The sequence below is a fragment of the Sminthopsis crassicaudata genome, chromosome 5, assembly GCF_048593235.1.
Source record: "Sminthopsis crassicaudata isolate SCR6 chromosome 5, ASM4859323v1, whole genome shotgun sequence".
Taxonomy (NCBI): Eukaryota; Metazoa; Chordata; class Mammalia; order Dasyuromorphia; family Dasyuridae; genus Sminthopsis; species Sminthopsis crassicaudata.
The window spans coordinates 218230232-218248264 of NC_133621.1; the positions used below are offsets into that span (position 1 = coordinate 218230232).

General features: G+C 50.5%; 1 protein-coding gene across 2 annotated transcripts in view; it reads right to left on the minus strand.

Moving 5' to 3' along the window:
* LRP1 (LDL receptor related protein 1) overlaps positions 1-18033 on the minus strand; it is a 105069-nt gene that overhangs the window by 82783 nt on the left and 4253 nt on the right. For both annotated transcript variants that reach the window (XM_074269895.1, XM_074269893.1), the window contains 5 exons: positions 15743-15865; positions 13367-13504; positions 11388-11507; positions 7588-7716; positions 6853-7116 (listed from right to left, as the gene is read on the minus strand). In XM_074269895.1, coding sequence (XP_074125996.1) covers positions 6853-7116; positions 7588-7716; positions 11388-11507; positions 13367-13504; positions 15743-15865 — 774 coding nt within the window. The remainder of the gene's footprint in view (positions 1-6852; positions 7117-7587; positions 7717-11387; positions 11508-13366; positions 13505-15742; positions 15866-18033) is intronic.

The following is an 18033-nucleotide window of genomic DNA, read 5'->3' on the forward strand; positions in this document are numbered from 1 at the left end:
TGCCATAGTTTCTTCAACTTCCCTAAATGACTGTTTCTTTCTGAAAAGCACCCATTCCTCTCCCTGACAAGACAGACACCTCCTCCACAGATCAGAGCTGGGGTAAAACTCCAGGAGTTGGATGTCACCCCAAAAAGGCTCCTTCACTAATTCTATCTGGGAAAGCTCTCTCCCCAAGGGAAGAGGAGGAATGTCACCTTCTTGGGCACCAGTTTCCTTATCTGTAAAGTTATTGGTGACTTCTAAGGTCTCTTCCAACTCTATGATCATAACAGGAGGCCCCAAATCTGCCACAGTGTCTGTGGGATGAGCATATGATGGCTGATCCCCATCTCGGGCTGCCGGGCTGGCTGGGCCCAGCCACTCTGACGGCAGGATCTTTTCTGCTTTTCCGATTCTAGAATCCCCTTTCACTTCAGCCCTAAGGATCAGGGTCAGGGTCAGGGAAACAGAAGGAGATCCCTCAGCCAGGCCTAAGGCGGCCTGGGGGGTTTGTTTCTGTTTCACCCTGAGAGGTGAGCACTGGAAGACACATGTATGTGGAGAGCATCTGAGCCCAATCTAAGAGACTCTGTGGGATTACTCGCGGGCACAGAGACGGAGCTTGTGGGGTGGGGGGGTGGGGGGGAAGGGTGGGCAGAGATATCCTTGGCTCTCCTTTCACAAAGCCTCTCACCCAGACATGCTTCCCTCACCACTCACTTCCCCTCAGCTCACTTCTCCTTCCACGCTGGGCTTTCTATAGTGGACTTGCATTGGGTCTGGTACCTTCCCCTTCCTGGTGAACACCTTGTCTCCCTCTCCTTCTCCAGGGTCCGACAGCCTGCCCTCGTCCTGCTGAACCCTGCCTTGGAGTTTCCTTTCCTACTAAGACATTCTGCCTTCTAATCGTACCCAAAGTGGGGGGGGGAGCAGGGCAGAAAAAGGCAACTTCAAGGAGACAGCAGGGAGTCCAGGGCCGGGAGCTGGAGCCGGGCCAGGGAGACTGGGCCAGAGGGAGAAAGTGAGCGCAAGAGTTCCTAAGTTATCGTAGGAAACTCAGAGTCAACAAGGAAAGTTAAAGCAAAACATCGACTCCAGGAGACGGAGACCGAGGGCCAGGGAGCAGGGCACCCCCCCACCCCCTGGGGGCTCCTGAGACATCCAGGACGGAGGCCAGGGCCGATGGGGTGGGGGTGGGGGCCCGGGCCCGGCCACAAGAAACTCCAGGGAGAGCCATTCTCTCAGACTCCGAGGGAGAAGCAGGGACTGGTAACTTCGCTGGCTAGTCCCCTCCCTCCCCAAACCCTTGTCCCATTTCCTACAGTGATTTTGAAACAGACAGAGAGACAGAGACAGAGATAGAGAGAGTAGGAGAGAGTTAAGGGGCCCACCAGCCGGACCTGGGGACCCATTTCACAATCCAGCAGGTTCCCTCTTGCAGGGGGTATGGGGGGCCTCTTCCCCTCCTCCCCCCAAACCCCGCTAGCCCAAGCCACCAGCAGGGGGCCTCATTCCCCACCCCATCCATGGCTGGGTCCAGTCCTATCCCCAAACTGCAAATTGCCAAGTCATTTTAGCTAATCCCTGCCCCTTTCCAGGACTCTGGCTCCAGCCCCAGGGACTCGCCACACACACAAAAGGTCCATGGAGATGCTAAGCACCAGCCCCACCTCCCCCTCTCCCTTCCAAGTCCAGGCTCAGACTCCTGGTGTCCACCCTCGCTCCCTCCTGCTGGAGCATAAGCTCATTTTCTGGCCACAGGAAAGATTAAACCGAGAGGAGATGCAGGCAAAGAAGCTTTGACCGGGAAATTCAGGGACAAATGGGGGAGGAAGGGCAGAGCTTTGATTTTAACATCGCGTTGCCAACATTCCCTCCCCCCTAGCAAATGGTCCTCACGAACAGACCGGTAAAGAGTCTGGCCGTGCTTGGGGGAGGATCGCGGCTCATGGTGCTGGATCCCGGAAACCAGAGGCCACAGGCTCCTTGGGTGTGGAAGGCCCTGGCAGGGATGCTTCTCCAGAAGGCCCTGAGTGCCATCACGGTGTGGTGGATGCAGAGCTGGCCCCGGCACCAAGGAAACCTGGGGCTGAATCTCATCTCAAATACTCTTAAACTGGGAAACTTAGCTTGTCATAGTCTCAGTTTTCCTTATCCGTAAAATGGGGAGGATTAGATGGTCCTCTCCCCAAAGTGCATAGAATATTTCATCATTGCATCCCCAGTGTTTTGCATGCTTTAAGAATATTTATTACTTTAAAATGAAAGATTGGGTATCTGAGATTGAAATATTGATCACACATGTAATTCTGCAGGGGGGGGGGAAATGGATCTGGTGATTTCTCACAACCCCTGCTTTCATTGTTCTACAAAATCTTATTGAACAAAGTCTATCTTTCCTCGTCAGAAACTGCCATCTGAGACTTCTTGGAAATCTCCCCCCAGCACAGACAGGAGGAGGTATTTTTCATGTCAGGGGTTCAAAAGTTGAAACAAAAAAAAAATCAAACTTCCTGAAAGAGCCAATAAGGGAGATAAATGTGCCAACATGGGTTGGGGGAACAGATTTCAATTCTCAAAATAGAATGGAAAGTATTCTCCTCCTTAAAGGGGCACAGGCCTTAGAATGAAGGGGCTAAGTGGCAAAAACAGAAGAAAGAGGAAAAAATTCTACAATTTCTCTGAGACCTGAGAAGAAAAACCTACCTTCTCTTTATGGGCATTCCCCCTACCTTCGGTCCCCAACCCGCCCCCCCCCCACACACACACACACTCAAGCCCTCTCTCCAGCAGCCCTGCTTCATCCTGTCAAGAGCTTTAGAGAGTTCTGTAAGGGCAGAGCCCAAAGCGGGCCCGGTTTTTGACTCAGGTGACATGAGTGTTTGCATGGACCCCCTCAATAGCAGTACTCCCTGCCCCCAAGGGAACGCAGGCAGTGGGGAAACATTAACTCCTTGTCTCCAGCCTATTTTTAACTTTCCCTCCACAGTATCAGGATCCATCTGAGGCAGAGAATCAGTGTCAGGCTACCCTCTCCATCTCCTTATTTATAGAAAAGAGGGCAGGACAGGGGAAGTAGTTACAGAGCCAGCAAATCCCCTGGACTCCCGTCTCTCGTGATTAACATGTAAAATCTCAGTCACACTCTAAAGAGTTGCCTCCCTCTGGCTTCCTCAAGCCCAGAGTGCAGGAAGATGCAAGCCCATCACTGCACAAACGTCCCCAAAGAGCCAGGAGTCACTACCTGCCCAAGGCTTTGGTGGGTAGTTAGTGGGGGTTTCCTTTAAAGTCTCAGTTACACTCCTTGTCATTCCCTCCCAAAGGGCAGTCTGGTGCTTCTTGGGCCCAGTCACAACAAGAGGAAGAGTTTCTTGAGAAGAAGGATGAGTTGAGGGGGAGAGGTTTGGTGGGGACCATGACACAGGGGCCATAATTAGCCCGCACAGTGAGAAGCAAACAACCGTTTTGGGGACCACGGGCAGACAGTCCGGCGGCACCGGGGTGTATGTTTATGTGGCGGGGCAGGTAACGGGTACCAGCAGACGGTGCCCTCTTTGAGAGGAGCTGGGGAAGATTTTTGTATCCAGTGTGACTTCCCCATATACTTCTTCACCCAATCTCCAAAACCTCTGTGCTCCTTCCACTTTCCTGGACTCTGCACCCAAATGGGGCCCTAATAAATAATGAGTAGGCAGGATCTGTTTGCCAAATGAGGTGGGGCTGGTTAAGACTATTTCCTGTTTCTCAGGAGGCAGGGGAAAGGAGCACAGGACCCAGCCAGGGTAACCTCCCCCTTCTCAAGGGGGTACCCACCCTTCCCCTAGGGCCGGGGAGGGAACTGCAGGAGCTGAGTTTGTCCAGACCCGCCTCAATGAGGCCCAAGGAATTGGGGTGGGAGGTTGGGGGGGGGAGAATGAACATCTTGGGGATTGAGAGCCCCATATCTACTCCCTTTTCCCCCAGTGATAACTTTACTGCTTCCCAAATCCAAGGTATACATGAAGACTCACATCTTAGAGTTATTTACGCCTCGGGGTCAATGATCACCATTGGAGGGTTTATCCCTCACATCAATGAGCCCCCCAAATGAGCAGTCTTCTGGAGCCTTAGGGAAGGGTCAGAGCCGATGGCTAGGTCTGAGTTCTAGAGGGACCTAAGAGGTAGAGGTAGCAGAAACATCTTCTCAAGAGCATTCCTTTTAGTTTCTATTCTGTCTGGGGCTGTTCCTGAGCTAATGAATTCAAGATGCATATTTTCAGATACTTCTCCCTCCATAAAGGTCATCCTATCCGTCTCCTTGCCTTTTGGTATCAGATAACCAAGATGGAGGTCTTTTCAAGGAAGCAGGCGCAAAGCCATCCTTATCTAAGGAAGTTTTCTTTCAGGCCTCACTCCCACCCTCTCCCTTGCAATCCATGCTCCCTTCCTTTTTTTTTTTTTTTTTTTTTTCTTCTCAGTAGGAATAAGGAATTTAATCTCCTGAAATATTTAGGGAGGCCTTTTCCTCTCTAATACATGAACAAAATTCCCAAAGTCTTTGTCTTATACCAGGGGCAAGGTCAAGGTGATGCGCCCCAGGTCAGTTGGTGACCAAGGCCTGATTTCTGTTTTAAAATGGTAGATTTAAAAAAAAATTAAATACAAAATTGCTTCAAGGAAGGTTTGTGTCAAGCACTGACCCCTCTTTTTTATGCTCCTCCTTCTCAGACAAACCCTGTTTTCTCAAAGTTGTACAAACCAGCTAGCCCTGCTCAAGCCAGCCCCAACTCAGCCCAGCATCCTCCCCTCCACACACCACATGAGAAAGGAAGAGTCCTAAAGGAAGGGCCTCATAGAACACTAATGCAAAAGGACTCATCATTTTCCCCTCCTTAGTTCCTTACAGCAATAGCTCTATCCCTCAGAGATACCATAACTTCAAACCCATTCTGGTGGGAAGCCCTAAACTCAACCCATTTCTCCTCTCTGCTTATGAATGCAGATTGACATACAGCTTGTTCCACTCCCTATTTTTGTATCCCCAGCCTGAAGTAGATGGCAGATTCCTGACGACCCAACTTCAAACCTGGTTTCTTCAGCTGCACAAAGTAAGATGGAGGCTCTTAACTTTTTGGATGTCACTGGCCCCTTTAAAACTGGTGAAATTTTTTCTGAAATGTTTTTACATGCATAAAATAAAATAGATGGGATTATAAAAGAAACCAATTCAAGTGAAATACGGTTATCTTAAAAAAAATCATGGACCACTAGATGGTCTCCAAAGCTCCTTCTAGTTCTAATCACTAAGATTCTGGTATTATCTGAGAAAGATGTCTCTGCTCGATCCATTGGGTTTCAGTGATTCAGTGATGAAGCCTTCTCTGATGTCTAAAAGCCGCCTTTATCTCCCTCAAGCCTTTTAACATTTATTTCTTTTTTTTTTCTTTTTTTTAAATTTTTTTAAAATTTCTTTTTTTTTAATTAATTAATTTTTAAAATAATATTATCCCTTGTATTCATTTTTCCAAATTATCCCCTCCCTCCCTCCACTCCCTCCCCCCAATGACAGGCAATCCCATACATTTTACATGTGTTACAATATAGTCTAGACACAATATATGTGTGTAAATACCATTTTCTTGTTGCACATTAAGTATTAGATTCCGAAGGTATAAGTAACCTGGGTAGATAGACAGTAGTGCTAACAATTTACATTCACTTCCCAGTGTTCCTTCCTGGGTGTAGTTATTTCTGTCCATCATTGATCAACTGGAAGTGAGTTGGATCTTCTTTATTAACGTTTATTTCTTGTAATTTTCATTGGTTTAGGGATTGCCTCATGAGTACCTGCTCTTCAACTGGTATTCCCAGAGTGGCACTCAGGGCACTGATGTATGACAAGATTTGAATCTAAACGTCTTTGAATTGAAGGTCAGCTCTGGATTCCCTCAGCTGACTTTAGAGGGTTGGGATCTATCCTCATCCCCATCTTCTAGAGATGCTTTCTTAGGTTCTCTCTCAGCTTTTTTGTGCACTTTCCCCTGCTCCTACAACCCCTTCCTACAGTGAGCTAAAAGGCATCTTGTACAGCCTAGAGCACCCCGAGCACGCACAAAGTCATCATCACATCCAATCCTCTGTCTCCATCCAGGATGGATAATATGTGAACTTCCTGTCCAAATCCCCCGCTCTGAATCAGGCGCTATGATTCAAACCGTAATTCCATATCCATTCAGACAAAAGCTATTTCCTTCCTCAAGAGCAAAAAGAAGCCATTTCCTCCGTTCTACTGTCTATATACACACAGGAGTTAGCTTGTATTATCCATACTGACACAGCAGTCATGCCTTCCAACCCTATGCTTTCACATCAAACATAAATGCATCCTCCATTGTCTTTATATTAGATGGGAATCATTCTATCCCATCTTCTGCCTCCATATCAGATACATATCATTCCATCCATCCTCTTGCCTCCATAGAAGACAAGAGTCATCCCATCCTTCCTCCACTCTCCCATACCAGATAAGTTATCCCATCCATCCTCCCTTGCCTCCATACTAGGCAGGAATCACTGACCTCCATAACAAACAGGAATCACATCACTTCTCCTTCGTCTTCATGGAAGACAAATTCTCCTATCCAGCCTCCTTTCCACAAACCACTATTCATGCTCTTGTCTCATGACCAGATAGGAATCATCCCCCCCAAGCCTCTGCTTCCATATCAAACAGGAATTAGCCCATCCACCCTCCAGTCCATGCTTGGACAGGAGTCAGCACAGTTGTTGACCCAATGAACCCTAAGGAGCCATTCTCTCCACCCTCCGACACCTTCCCTACACCCGGGCTGCTAAAGGGCAATCTGGGTTACTCTGGGGGTGGTGACTCACGGTGCAGACTGAGAGAGATGTTGATTGAATATTCCTCCACGAAGCCCTTGAGACCAGGCATTCGGGCGCACTTGAGCAGGGTCTGGGCGGCGTTGTCCCCTACGTGTACCCAACACACGGTCTCGTTGGCGTAACTGAAGTCCATGGCTGTGGTCTGGCGGGTGCCTGTGGGGGTGATGGTGGGCACCGGCACCCCGCTTAGGTAGGTGGCCAAGATGTTCTGGGAGTTGGCGATCAGCAACACAGCAGGGCGGTCAACTGGCTCTGGAAGGGGAGGGAAGAATGAGAATCTAGATCTGAGCTATGGAGGGTCAGGAAATACAAAACCAGCTCTGGGCGGAGGAAAAGAGAGAGACCCATCCACACTCGTCAGCTCTTGTAAAAGGGGAAGAAGCCCCTCCTGTCAGAGGTATGGAGGAGGGAGGAGGAATATGTCCTCCCCTTCACATCTGTATACACTTAGAAGCTTTTTAAGAAGGGCCAGGAAGAGACAATTCCCTTTTTCCATCTCTCTATCCCCCACCACTACACCCCCCAACTCTGAGCAAGAGAAGTAGAGTCAGGGAAAAGGATCTCCATGCACCCACCCCAATATAAAGAGCAGCTATGAGAAGGAGAGAAAGAAGAAGGCCCCATCACTATCGCCACAGCATCTCCTGAGGCATAAGACCAAAAAGAACTAAGCCAGACTGTGATGGGGTTGGGGTCCAAAGCGATCTTTCTGCACCAACATACCATTCTTGGCCTTGCAGGAGCGGTTGTCAGGTTGTAGCAGGTAACCCTCTACACAGCTACAGGTAAAGGCTCCGTCGGTGTTGGTGCACACCTGGCTGCACGTGCCGTACACTGAACACTCATCAAAGTCTTGGGGAGAAAAAGCACAGTTAGACTCACCAGTCACTGACCTCCATCTGCCTCCCCCACACTCTAGCCCAGAAACCAAGAGATGTCCATGAATGGCATCCCTTTCCATCCTCTCCTCCATCAAGCTTCCTTAAACCCAATTCAAGCCCAGCTTCTTAGGACTCTTCCAACAATTCAATCCATTAAATATTCATTAAGTGCTTACTTGGACATGCAGAACACGGTGGGATGTATGCATGTATATATATGTATATGTCTTTGTATATACATACAAATATATAATATGTGTATCATCCTGCACAAAAATGTCTAGTCAAAATGACCTTTTTGTTCCTCAAATAGAAGAATATATCTCCCATCACTATGCCTTTGCAAAGGCAGACACTCATGCCCAAAAAGCACTCTCTCATTTCTGCCTTTTAAAATGCCTGATTTCCTTCACAATTCAGCTTAGAAGCCACCAGCCCTAGGAAGACTTTCCTGATTCTCCTAACTGCTGGTGCCTTGCCAAACAATTTATCTTGTACTTATTTTACATACAGAAATGTAATCCTATTTTACATAACCTCTCTCATCCAGACTTTGGATATTGGTACTGAATCTTTTCCAGGGAACAGAATCCTGGGGATAAAGTTCAACTGTCATGGCTTGAAGAGACCGTGTGGAGAGAGTATAAAGATAAATAGTCTTCTTTTCAAAGACCCTGCATTAACTGGGATGGTGAATCTGAGGAGACATTTTGAGAGAATTAAATTTAAATAATGTGGTGGAGAAGACACCCTAAGAAAAGCCTTTAATTACTATGCTGAGGTATGTTGAGGAGCTGTAGTCAATAGTAACAGGTTACTCTAGATAGCCTCTCTCACAGCTAACTACATTGTTGAAATACTTAAGTACAAAGTAATGAACTTTGTCATTCGTTACATTATTAATAAATTGTATGGCTAGTAGCACTGCTGTTTACTAATTTAAGCTTAATTAGACTGGGGGGACAGAGAGAGAGAGAAGAGACAGAAATAAGTGGTTTCTCCAATGTATTTGTAAACTGGGGCAGGGATGATTTAATACATGAGAGAGTATATATTTGTATTCATTCATTTATATGTATATATGTGTGTGTATGTATGTAAACATATACATATACATATGTATCAGCACATACCCCTTCATTGCCTTAGAGGATGGGCAGAGAAGGAACAAGGAATGAATCAGTACCAGTTAGAGAGGGATGAGGGTTGTTATGGTTGTCAACTAGTTAGTACATGTATCCATTTCCCACACAGCTTATATACATGCTACACCCTGCAATACTTATATGTGCATATGTTGTCTCCTCCTATTGAATATCAGTTCCTTCGGGACAGGCCCTATTTGATTTTGGTTTTGTTTCCTTGGGCTCTATATAAGAGTACCAGGTTCTGGATAAATGCTTGCTCTTGCCTGATTGATTTAAGTACAATATAAAATAAAACATGCATGATACATAAATAAAATCTGACCATAACATTCTCTGTTGCCTAAAATATAATTCTTTGCCTGGCATTTGAGGTCCTCTACAATCTGGTTCCAACTATTTTCCAGTATTATTTTCCATTATTCCCCTTCAAATATTTTTTTCTGTCCAATCACACTGACTACTAGCTTCTTTCTGGTCTCGGCCTTCATAACTCTATAGAGGTCATATCCCAAGCTTGGTGTGTATTCTTTTCTCCTTCACACCCGTTGAAGCTTTCCTTTCTTTGGGAGCCAGTTCAGTTATCATCTTCTCTAAGATTTCCTAGATCTTTATTTTCTTGCACTGACTCCCTTCACTTCCTGGATGACTAGGATGTCTACTGGGCTCAATATAGTCATGGTGCATTTTGTCTAGATTTTTCTTAGCCTGTATCACGATCTGGGGAGCAGCCTGAGTTTTTCGGCCCCAGTTTCTTTAGTTGTAAAAACGGAGGCCCTGGACTAGATTAGGGGTCGGAGGTCCTCATCTAGCCGACTGACTGTCCTTAGCTAACAATATTTTCCCCATTTTGAAACACAATGAAACTTCATTTAAAATGTTTTTTTAAAAACCCAACTCGATCCATTCTTAGTTTATGCCCATGGTTTCCCAATCCCAGATTAGCTGAGTTCTAAGGTCCTTTTTCCATGTTTCCAATGTAGGTGATCTAGCCTTGTACCACACTAGTTTATGCTACAGCCACCTCCATGGGTGTGAGGGTGTAAGGGGGTAGCTGCGTCCCTTTTTAAGTTTCATGTCCCCACAGGCTAAAATTTAATTAACCTTTGCTGAAATGGTTCCAATAGTTGGTAGAAAGTTTTGGGTGAGGTCTGGGGTGTAGGAGGGAAGTCATGACTGATTGGGAGTATTAAATAAGCCATTACATAATACTGAAAAAGCCTTGAAAGCATGAGTTGCTTCAAGGGACGGGAAGGAATTCAATAAGCCTCAAGGCCCAGAAAGAATTGAGGCCCAGAATACAATCCAGAAACGGGTGAGCACAAGTATCTGGAAGACAGTGGATTCTCTTATTTGGCCAGAGCAGGACATGTGGAGGTAGGCAGGACAAGATAAGGCTGGGAAGGAAGGCTGGCGGAAAATCGCACAGGGCTCAGGCTCAGACTTTCCTGGATAGGGAGCCATTCAGGGGTTTGGGGCAGAGAAATGACCCAAATTGACCCATGCATAAGAAAAACGAGTCTGGCGGCTGTGGAAAGGATGGGGGTCAGGGTGAGGGTCTGTATTAGGCAGGGGCAGGGGAAGAGAAAAGAATGACTGTGAGAGAAATTCCAGAGACAGAACCAGCAGAGCAAGGCAGCTTATTGGGCATGAGATAGATTAGCCAAGAGGGACAAAGTCAAAGGCCAATTCCAAGTTTTCCAACCAGGGGAAAGTGGACTGTCGCAAGTGACCTTGTGCACTATTTGTCCCACTCAGCCTCCCAGGGAAGGAGCTGTTTTGAAGTACAAACTGCCCCCACTGTACCCATCAGCTACTAGGTTATAACTGATTTGTCTCACCGAACTGCCAAGGTCATTGAGAGGTTAAATATTTTGCTAGGGGTCATACAGACCCATCAGAGGTAGGACTAGAACTCAGGCCCTCCCGACTCCCCACCCAGCCCCCTATCCACTAGACCACTCAGCCTCTCAATTCTGTCCTGGAAAAGAGTTATTCGTGTCTCTGCCTTCTCTCTCTCCAGCAGAATGAGGGTCTTGAGGGCAGACTGTCTCTGTATCAGGATTCCACCAGTATTTTACCCCAGAATCCTCATTTTTAAATTTTGTCGTGCTTTTAAATTTTGATTTGATTGATGGTCTGTGAAATGGACGAAAGGGACTTTCATTTCTGTCTTGGGATGGCCAGTGCCTTGCAAATGGGAATGCTTAATAAATATTTATTGATTATGGATCAATTGGTCCTTGCTGCCACAGCTTTCAGCCAGTGTTTAGCATATAGTAAGTGCTTAATAAATGTTTATTTGTTTGACTCTCCTTCACCTGACCTTCCTCTGCACTTCTCCTCTTCTTTAGGTCCCTCCCCCACCTCTACCTTTTTCTTTTCTCTCTCTGCTATCTGTCTGTCTGTCTGTCTCTCCACCTTTGTCTGTCAGTCTGTCTCTGCCCTCTTGCGCGCGCGCGCGCGCGCACACACACACACACACACACACGCAAACCTTTGCAGCTTTTATTGTCACTCTGGAGCTGGAAGCTGCTGTTGCAGTAACAGGAGGGCCCGCTGAGGGTGGGGACACAGTGATGCTGGCAGCCCGCTCTGGAGCAGTTGGCCAGGAGCTCTGAGGAAGGGAAAGAGACGGACCCATTAACAGAGTCCCATCATCCATCCTGGGGTCCTTTCCCACTAAGAAGTTTTCTGTTTCTTCCTTAAAGGGACCAAATGGGGCTTCTTGGCCCGGGGCCGCTGGGGCTGAGGGTAAGGAAGGGGGCCTTCCCTCTCCCGTCTGCAAGCCTCTCCCCCACCCTTCTGATAACCCAGCAATCTGCTGGGGACGGTGGGCAGGAGGAGGCCGAGGAAGCAGAACTTACATTTCTCTGTGGACCTTTCCCCATTTCCCTCTTTTGCCTATGACCCACTTCCACCCAGAAGACAGCGTTAAATGAACTGAGAGGGGGAAGAAAACGAGTGTAGGGAAACACCTGTTCCCCCAGGCCTGAAACCCAATTAGCGGTCCTTAAGTAGGGCTGGGTGGCCCGGCAGACCAACCACAAAGACCCCTTTGTCTTCTCCCCACCAACCCGGCCTCAGAGATTGAGCACTGCCTGATCTGCTAAAAGGTTTAAAGGCTGTAAGCCTGGCAGAGGGAGCTGGGAGTTTGGTAGGGAGACAACAGGGCTGCATCTACTCTCACCCCCCATGAAGTGAGTTAAAATGTTCTATTCTTTGCACCCCAGTGCTGAATATTCCCTTTTTTGGAGGGAGGGAGCAAATGCCAGTGAGTCCTGGGTTTTTGGGTGTAGTCATAAGTCACAGGAAACTGTTAAGTCCAGGGTTCAAACTCCAGATTTAGGGGATGTTGGGTTTTTTTAAAGTAGGGGAAGGAAGAAACATTATAACTTCAAAGAAAGTGACCTTTAACCTGCCCACTTTTGACCTCTGCCCCAGTGCCCCTGAAAACATCAATACAGATGAAAAAGGGGTGGGGGTGAATGAGAGTTCAATTCCTGGACCCTCTTGTTCCCCCATTCCTATCCTGCAGGCCCCAGAGACAAGAGCCAAGACAAACAAGGAGGAGGAAGAAAAAAATCTTTTACAAATTCCTGTCCTCCCCACCCCCATCCCCAAACACTGAACAGAATCCAGATGTGACTCCTCTCGAAGGCAGATGTTTCCCAACTACTTGGCGCCCATATACATGAAGAGCCTTCCTCTTCCCTCCAATAGGAGTGAACTGAAATGGCTACTCAATCCCCTCTTCCCCCTCTCCCCCAGCCTCATCTGGGCTTCCTTCGACTTCTCCCTCCAGTGCTTTGTAGCCCACCATGCCAGCCTTCCTCAGGACGGCCGCCTCTGCTACTCCCTTCTTCGAGGCAGACGACCCTTCCATCACACTCCCCTCACCCCCTCCCGGAATAATATATGTGACCCCACTCTGTGCCCCTGCCCCAGTCCCTCCTCCTCCAGCACTCCCTCTTCATCTCCCGCTTTGACCCCTTCCGGGGTCAGGTCCAGGCCTCTGGGGATGAGCACTAATTCTGAGAGGAGGAGGGAGGATTAAGGGAAGAAAAGAAAAAGTTTACCTGAAACCTAGCCCTGAACTCTTCCTCCCAAGGTACAAGGTCCTCCCCTCTGACTCACAGAAACAGAGCAGGAGACCTTGACCTCCACAGGCACATTCTCCACTAAATGAGAATTCACCGTTTCTGCCCAAGGGGCAGACAACTGATTTCCTCCTGCTGTCTTTTCTCCCCCCTCCTCCCTCACCAGTAGAAGCCATAGCCCAAGCTGAAGAAACTTAGGTTCCTCTGGCCCAGTTACTTTGTTTTACAGATTAGGGAATCCAGCTAGAGAAGGAAGTCTGTAAAGAGCAGAAGAATTTGGGGCTAGGACAGGGCTGGCCCAGGCCAGCGCTTCCCCCTAGTCGGGATGTGTGAGGAGGCAGGAGCACAAGCCGGTGCCCGGGCGCCGCTGCCCTACCTCGGCAGTGGGCCCCCTCGTCGGTGCCGTCAGAGCAGTCCTGCACCCCGTTGCAGAGCCGGGACATGGGCACGCAGAGCTCCGTGCCGGGGCAGTTGTGCTCATTGGGCTGGCATCTCTGGACCTTGCTCTGGGGACCTGGGGAAGGAGAATAAGAGGGAGGAGAAGGTCAGGGGGAGGCTAGAGGGCTGGCTGACCCTCCCCCTGGGCCGGGGCACTGTCCTTCCCTATTTGACAGAAGGCTGAGCCGAGGCATTTGAAGTTCAAGCCCAGGCCCTCTGTCCAGCGAGAGCTGGCAGCCTTCTTCCCTTTCAGGGTCCTGTCCCGAGTTACCCCCTGAACCCATCCTCCTCACAAGTGCTGATGAGCACAAAGTCAAGAAGAAAGCGGGCCTGAGGCAAGCACAATGGTGAACTCTGCTGCCCTGCACCCTGCCAGGCTCCAGGCCTGTGTTCCTGGCAACCTAGGCAGCCTTATTGTTCTGAGCTGGGGGGGGAGGAGAAGGACAAGGACTAGGGGAGAAGGGGACAAGGAGGGGGCGGGGGTCAAGTGGCTGAGGGAGGGGGGGCACATTCTAGTGGGTCTAAAGCAGAAAATCCTGTCACGAGACTCTCCTCTATACATAGCTCCTGGTGCTAGGAAAGGACTGGAAAGAAGGGGCCGGGTCAGGAGAAGGCTCAGGGAGGGCAGTTACAGGGGGCGGCTTTCTGTCCCCTAGCTTCCTTTCCCTATGGGGAGGCCCAGGCCCGGGAGAGGCTCACATCCAGAACCACTATCTCCGAAAGCTCCGAGCGCCTGCACAAGGCTGGGAGGGGGCCAGCTCTTGCATCATGTTCTTTGGCTGGTGCCCCCTCATTTCCAGGCAGCCCCTGCTTAGGCAAAACATGGGTGATGGGAAGGGGGTGTGTGCGCTGGCAGCATCCTGGTTAAACCAAATAGACATCAGGAGGGAGCGGCCTTTGTCCTGGACAGGGCCTGGGCACCTGGGCCGAGGGAACATGCAGGGACATGGGAGGCTCTCACCCCACTCTGAGGAATAGGGGAGAGGGGCAGGGGAGTACTGTTAGGACCATAATCCTGTCCCCGGCTCAGAAAGGATGCCCTTTGTAACTGTGACTTAGAGATCGCCATCCTGCCTGAGTCCCTAACTCATGGGTAGGGTGTGTGTGTGTGTGTGACAAAGAGAGGAGAGAGACAGAGACAGAGAGAGACAGGGAGAGAGAGAGAGAGAGGAGAGAGAGGAGAGAGAGAGAGAGAGAGAGAGAGAGAGAGAGAGAGAGAGAGAGAGAGAGAGAGAGAGAGAGAGAGAGAGACAGGGAGAGAGAGAGAGAGAGAGAGAGAGAGAGAGAGAGAGAGAGAGAGAGAGAGAGAGAGAGAGAGAGAGAGAGAGAGAAGGAGACAGAGAGAAAAAGGAGAGAGAGAAGGAGAGACACACACACACAGATCAAAGAAAGCTGGCAGCCCCTTAAAATTAAAATTACCCTGGGTAATTATTAGGGGTTGCAGACATGTCCAGGAACAGTCCAAGGATCCCAGTGGGTAGGGAGGGCTCTGACTTGAGCTCCGGTGCAGAGGGGCCTATGACTGCCACGATGCTGGGGGAGGAAGGGCCCGTCCTGGGCCGGGCGTTTGCCCGTGGGCCGGACTCCCGGCCGAGCGTGGCCTTCCTGCGCCCTCACCCCCACTCGGGGCCGGCAGGGAAGGAGCCTCTCTGCCAGGGTAAGCAGCTCAGGATGATTATACCACTCATTAGGGCGGGGAGGGGGGGGCGGGGGTAGGAAAAGGCTGCTGCGGCTCACAGGGCGAGGAGGAGCCGTACTGGGAGTGGGGAAGGCCTGGCCGCACACGTGGCCTCCAGAGCTGCGGGGCTCAGTAAGAGGAACTAGAACAAGGCCTGGGAGGAATCTGCTGCTGGGGAGCAAGGGGAGAGTGTGAGGGGAAGCCGGGCACAGTGTCCCAGTCTGAGAAACATGAGGGCAGTGATGGTCTGTAATGTCCTCATCCTACAGCCAGCATTTAAATGGCTCTTTAAGGTTTGCAAGGGACTTTATGGATGTCATTGCAGCTGATCCCCCCTCCCCCATAGCTGTGGGAGTAGGTATTATCATTTCCCCCTACAGGTGGGGAAACTGCGGCAGGCAGAGTTCAGGGACTCGCCCAGAGTTGTACAGCCAGTAAATGTCTAGGGCAGACTTGAATTCAGGCTTCCTGACTCCAGGCGCACTCTGCTGTACCCCAAGCCACCACTTGGCAAAATATACTCTTGGCTCGTTCAGGGTGTGATAGTCTCTCCCTCTCCATAAAACCTTTGCAAGGAATGAACCAGGAAAGGAGGAGGACCGAGGGGATGTGGAAGAGGTGACCAGGGGTACGTACAGATCTCAGGGGCTTCGTCGGAGCCGTCTGGACAGTCCTTTTCTCCATCACAGCGCCAGCCTTTGGAGATGCACGTGATCTGGTCTCTACAAGCAAACTGCTTTGGGCTGCAGGTCTTGGGGACTGCCAGGAGGGGTAGAAAGAAGAACGGGGTGTCAGAGAGAATCTGGGCCAGGCCCACGTCACCGGAACCTTCCTCTGGGGTTTAGAGCCCCCTGTTCCCCCCCCACACGCCGTTCCCCTGTCCAGCCTGGGCTCTTAGCCATGGCCTACATGCAGGGAGGGAGAGCCGCGGCCAGAGCGAGCCTGTGGGTCACTTCCAGAACGCCGTGTACCTGATGAGGAGGGGAAGGGGCTCCGAGGCGGGGGCCTCCAGGGAACCCGTCCCACCCCCTCACAAATGCCTCCAAGGCTGTCCTTGCTCCCCACAGTGGGCTCGTGGTCATTCAGACCAGACACCAGCCTCTCCTGCCCCAGTGAGAAGACTGACTTAGGCTTGAAGTCCTTGCCTTCCCTTGCCTGGTTTAACCAGGCCTGGAGAATCTGTTCTTCCCAGCCTCCTTGCCCCCTTTTTTTCTGAACCCCAGCCCCACCCCCGCCCCAGGCACCCCCACAGGTACTGGGTTAGAGCTGCCCTTGGCATTGGCCGTGGCCCAGCCCGTGGCCCGCAGGCCAGATTGGGACGAGGTCTTTCTCTTGGTGCAATGACCAAATCAGACCCAGAGAGAGGAGCTCCGACGCTCCCTGAGGATGGAGCTGAGGCACCCAAAGAGGTCTTTAAACGGGAGACCCGGCAATATGGAGAGTGACCAAGTCCCCCACCCCGGGGGCACCCCCACAGTTAAAGTCTGAGGAGCTGGGGCGAGGCCAGGGAGAATGATGTCCAAGACCCTTTAGCCTAGCCAGCTTTTAGGTTACCTTTGTAAGTAAAACACAACAAACTATAGAAAAATAAAGGATCAGAGGGCTCGCCATCTCGTTAATTTTGTTTGTTTTCCCACTCTGGCCCATTTAAACAGGGTTTGTGATACTCTCTTCTCCAGAGGAGAGGTCCTCTCGGTCTCTTCTCTCCCTTCACCGGAGGTCTCATCTCTCTCCCTCCTATAGCCGTTTAAACCCCTTCCCCTCTTGCCTTTCCTTTTACGGGGAGAGGAAAAAGTTCTCCTCCAGAAAAAGTGCTTCTTCAGGGTCCCCAAGCCAAGGACTCTCTCCTCCAACCCCCCAGAGCTTCTCTTTGGGGGCTGCGTTCCTTTCAGACGCTTTCCTCCCTCCCCACCCCCACTCCAGTGTCTCTCCAACCCTTCCCCACCCCCCACCAGGGGGCCAGGCCTCCAGCCAGGACCTTAGCAAAACCAGGAAATGCATCAAGGATGGTCTTGCCAGGGCCCAGGAGCTCCCCCACCCCCAATGCATGCTCGCCCTCAGCCCCGAAGAAAGGGCCCTTGAGGAGGTAGATAATGCCGAGTTCATTGCCCCGCTGGACCAGCTGTGAGGTCTTCCCGGGAAATGGAGCCTCGTTAGCATTCGGAAGAACAGTCCCCGGCCCTCACTCGGCTGGCTGAGGGGGGCGGGTTTGGGAGTGGTGCAAAATGGGATGGGGCAGATGGGATACCCGAGAAGAGAGAACTAGCTCTCGCCGCACTCCACTTTTACTTCTCTCTCCAAGCTCCCCAATTTCTCTTTCTTCCCTGAACTTGAAGCCAGAGTCCGGGTAGGGTCATCTGGCGCTCCTCGGGTAGGGTCATCTGGCGCTCCTGCGAGCCCCTGCCCGTCCATGTCCCGTCCAGCGCCTCCCATCTCTCCCCCCCTCCCCCAGTCTCTGCTCAGCCCCCCGGCCTCCCCCCCCCCCCTCCATTTTTGGCTTGAGTTCGACAGAGGAAACAGCAGCTGGCAAACTCCGAAAGCTGGAATGAGTGAGATTCACAAACCCAGATGTGCTGGGGGGGGAGGGGAGCGATGGAAGAAGAAAGGGAAAGCAGAGGGGAGAGTCAGGGTTTCTTTTCCTTCCCATGTGCTGAGCCGCTCCCCTCCCCCAACCCTGACTATTAAGGAAAAGAGGTGAGAGACCTCCGGCCTCTTCTGGACACCGGGCTTGGGAGGGAGGTCTGGAGCACAGGCCCAGAGCCCTTCGGTAACTCACTTGCAGATAACCCACAGAGCCAAGATAAGGGTCTTTATCTCACACTATCAGCCTTGCTCATCGGGAGGGACTGAAAATATGCAATTAGCAGACACCCCTCTCCCTTCTCCTCCCCCCCTGTATCCCCTGAATCTAAACCCCAGGACCCCAT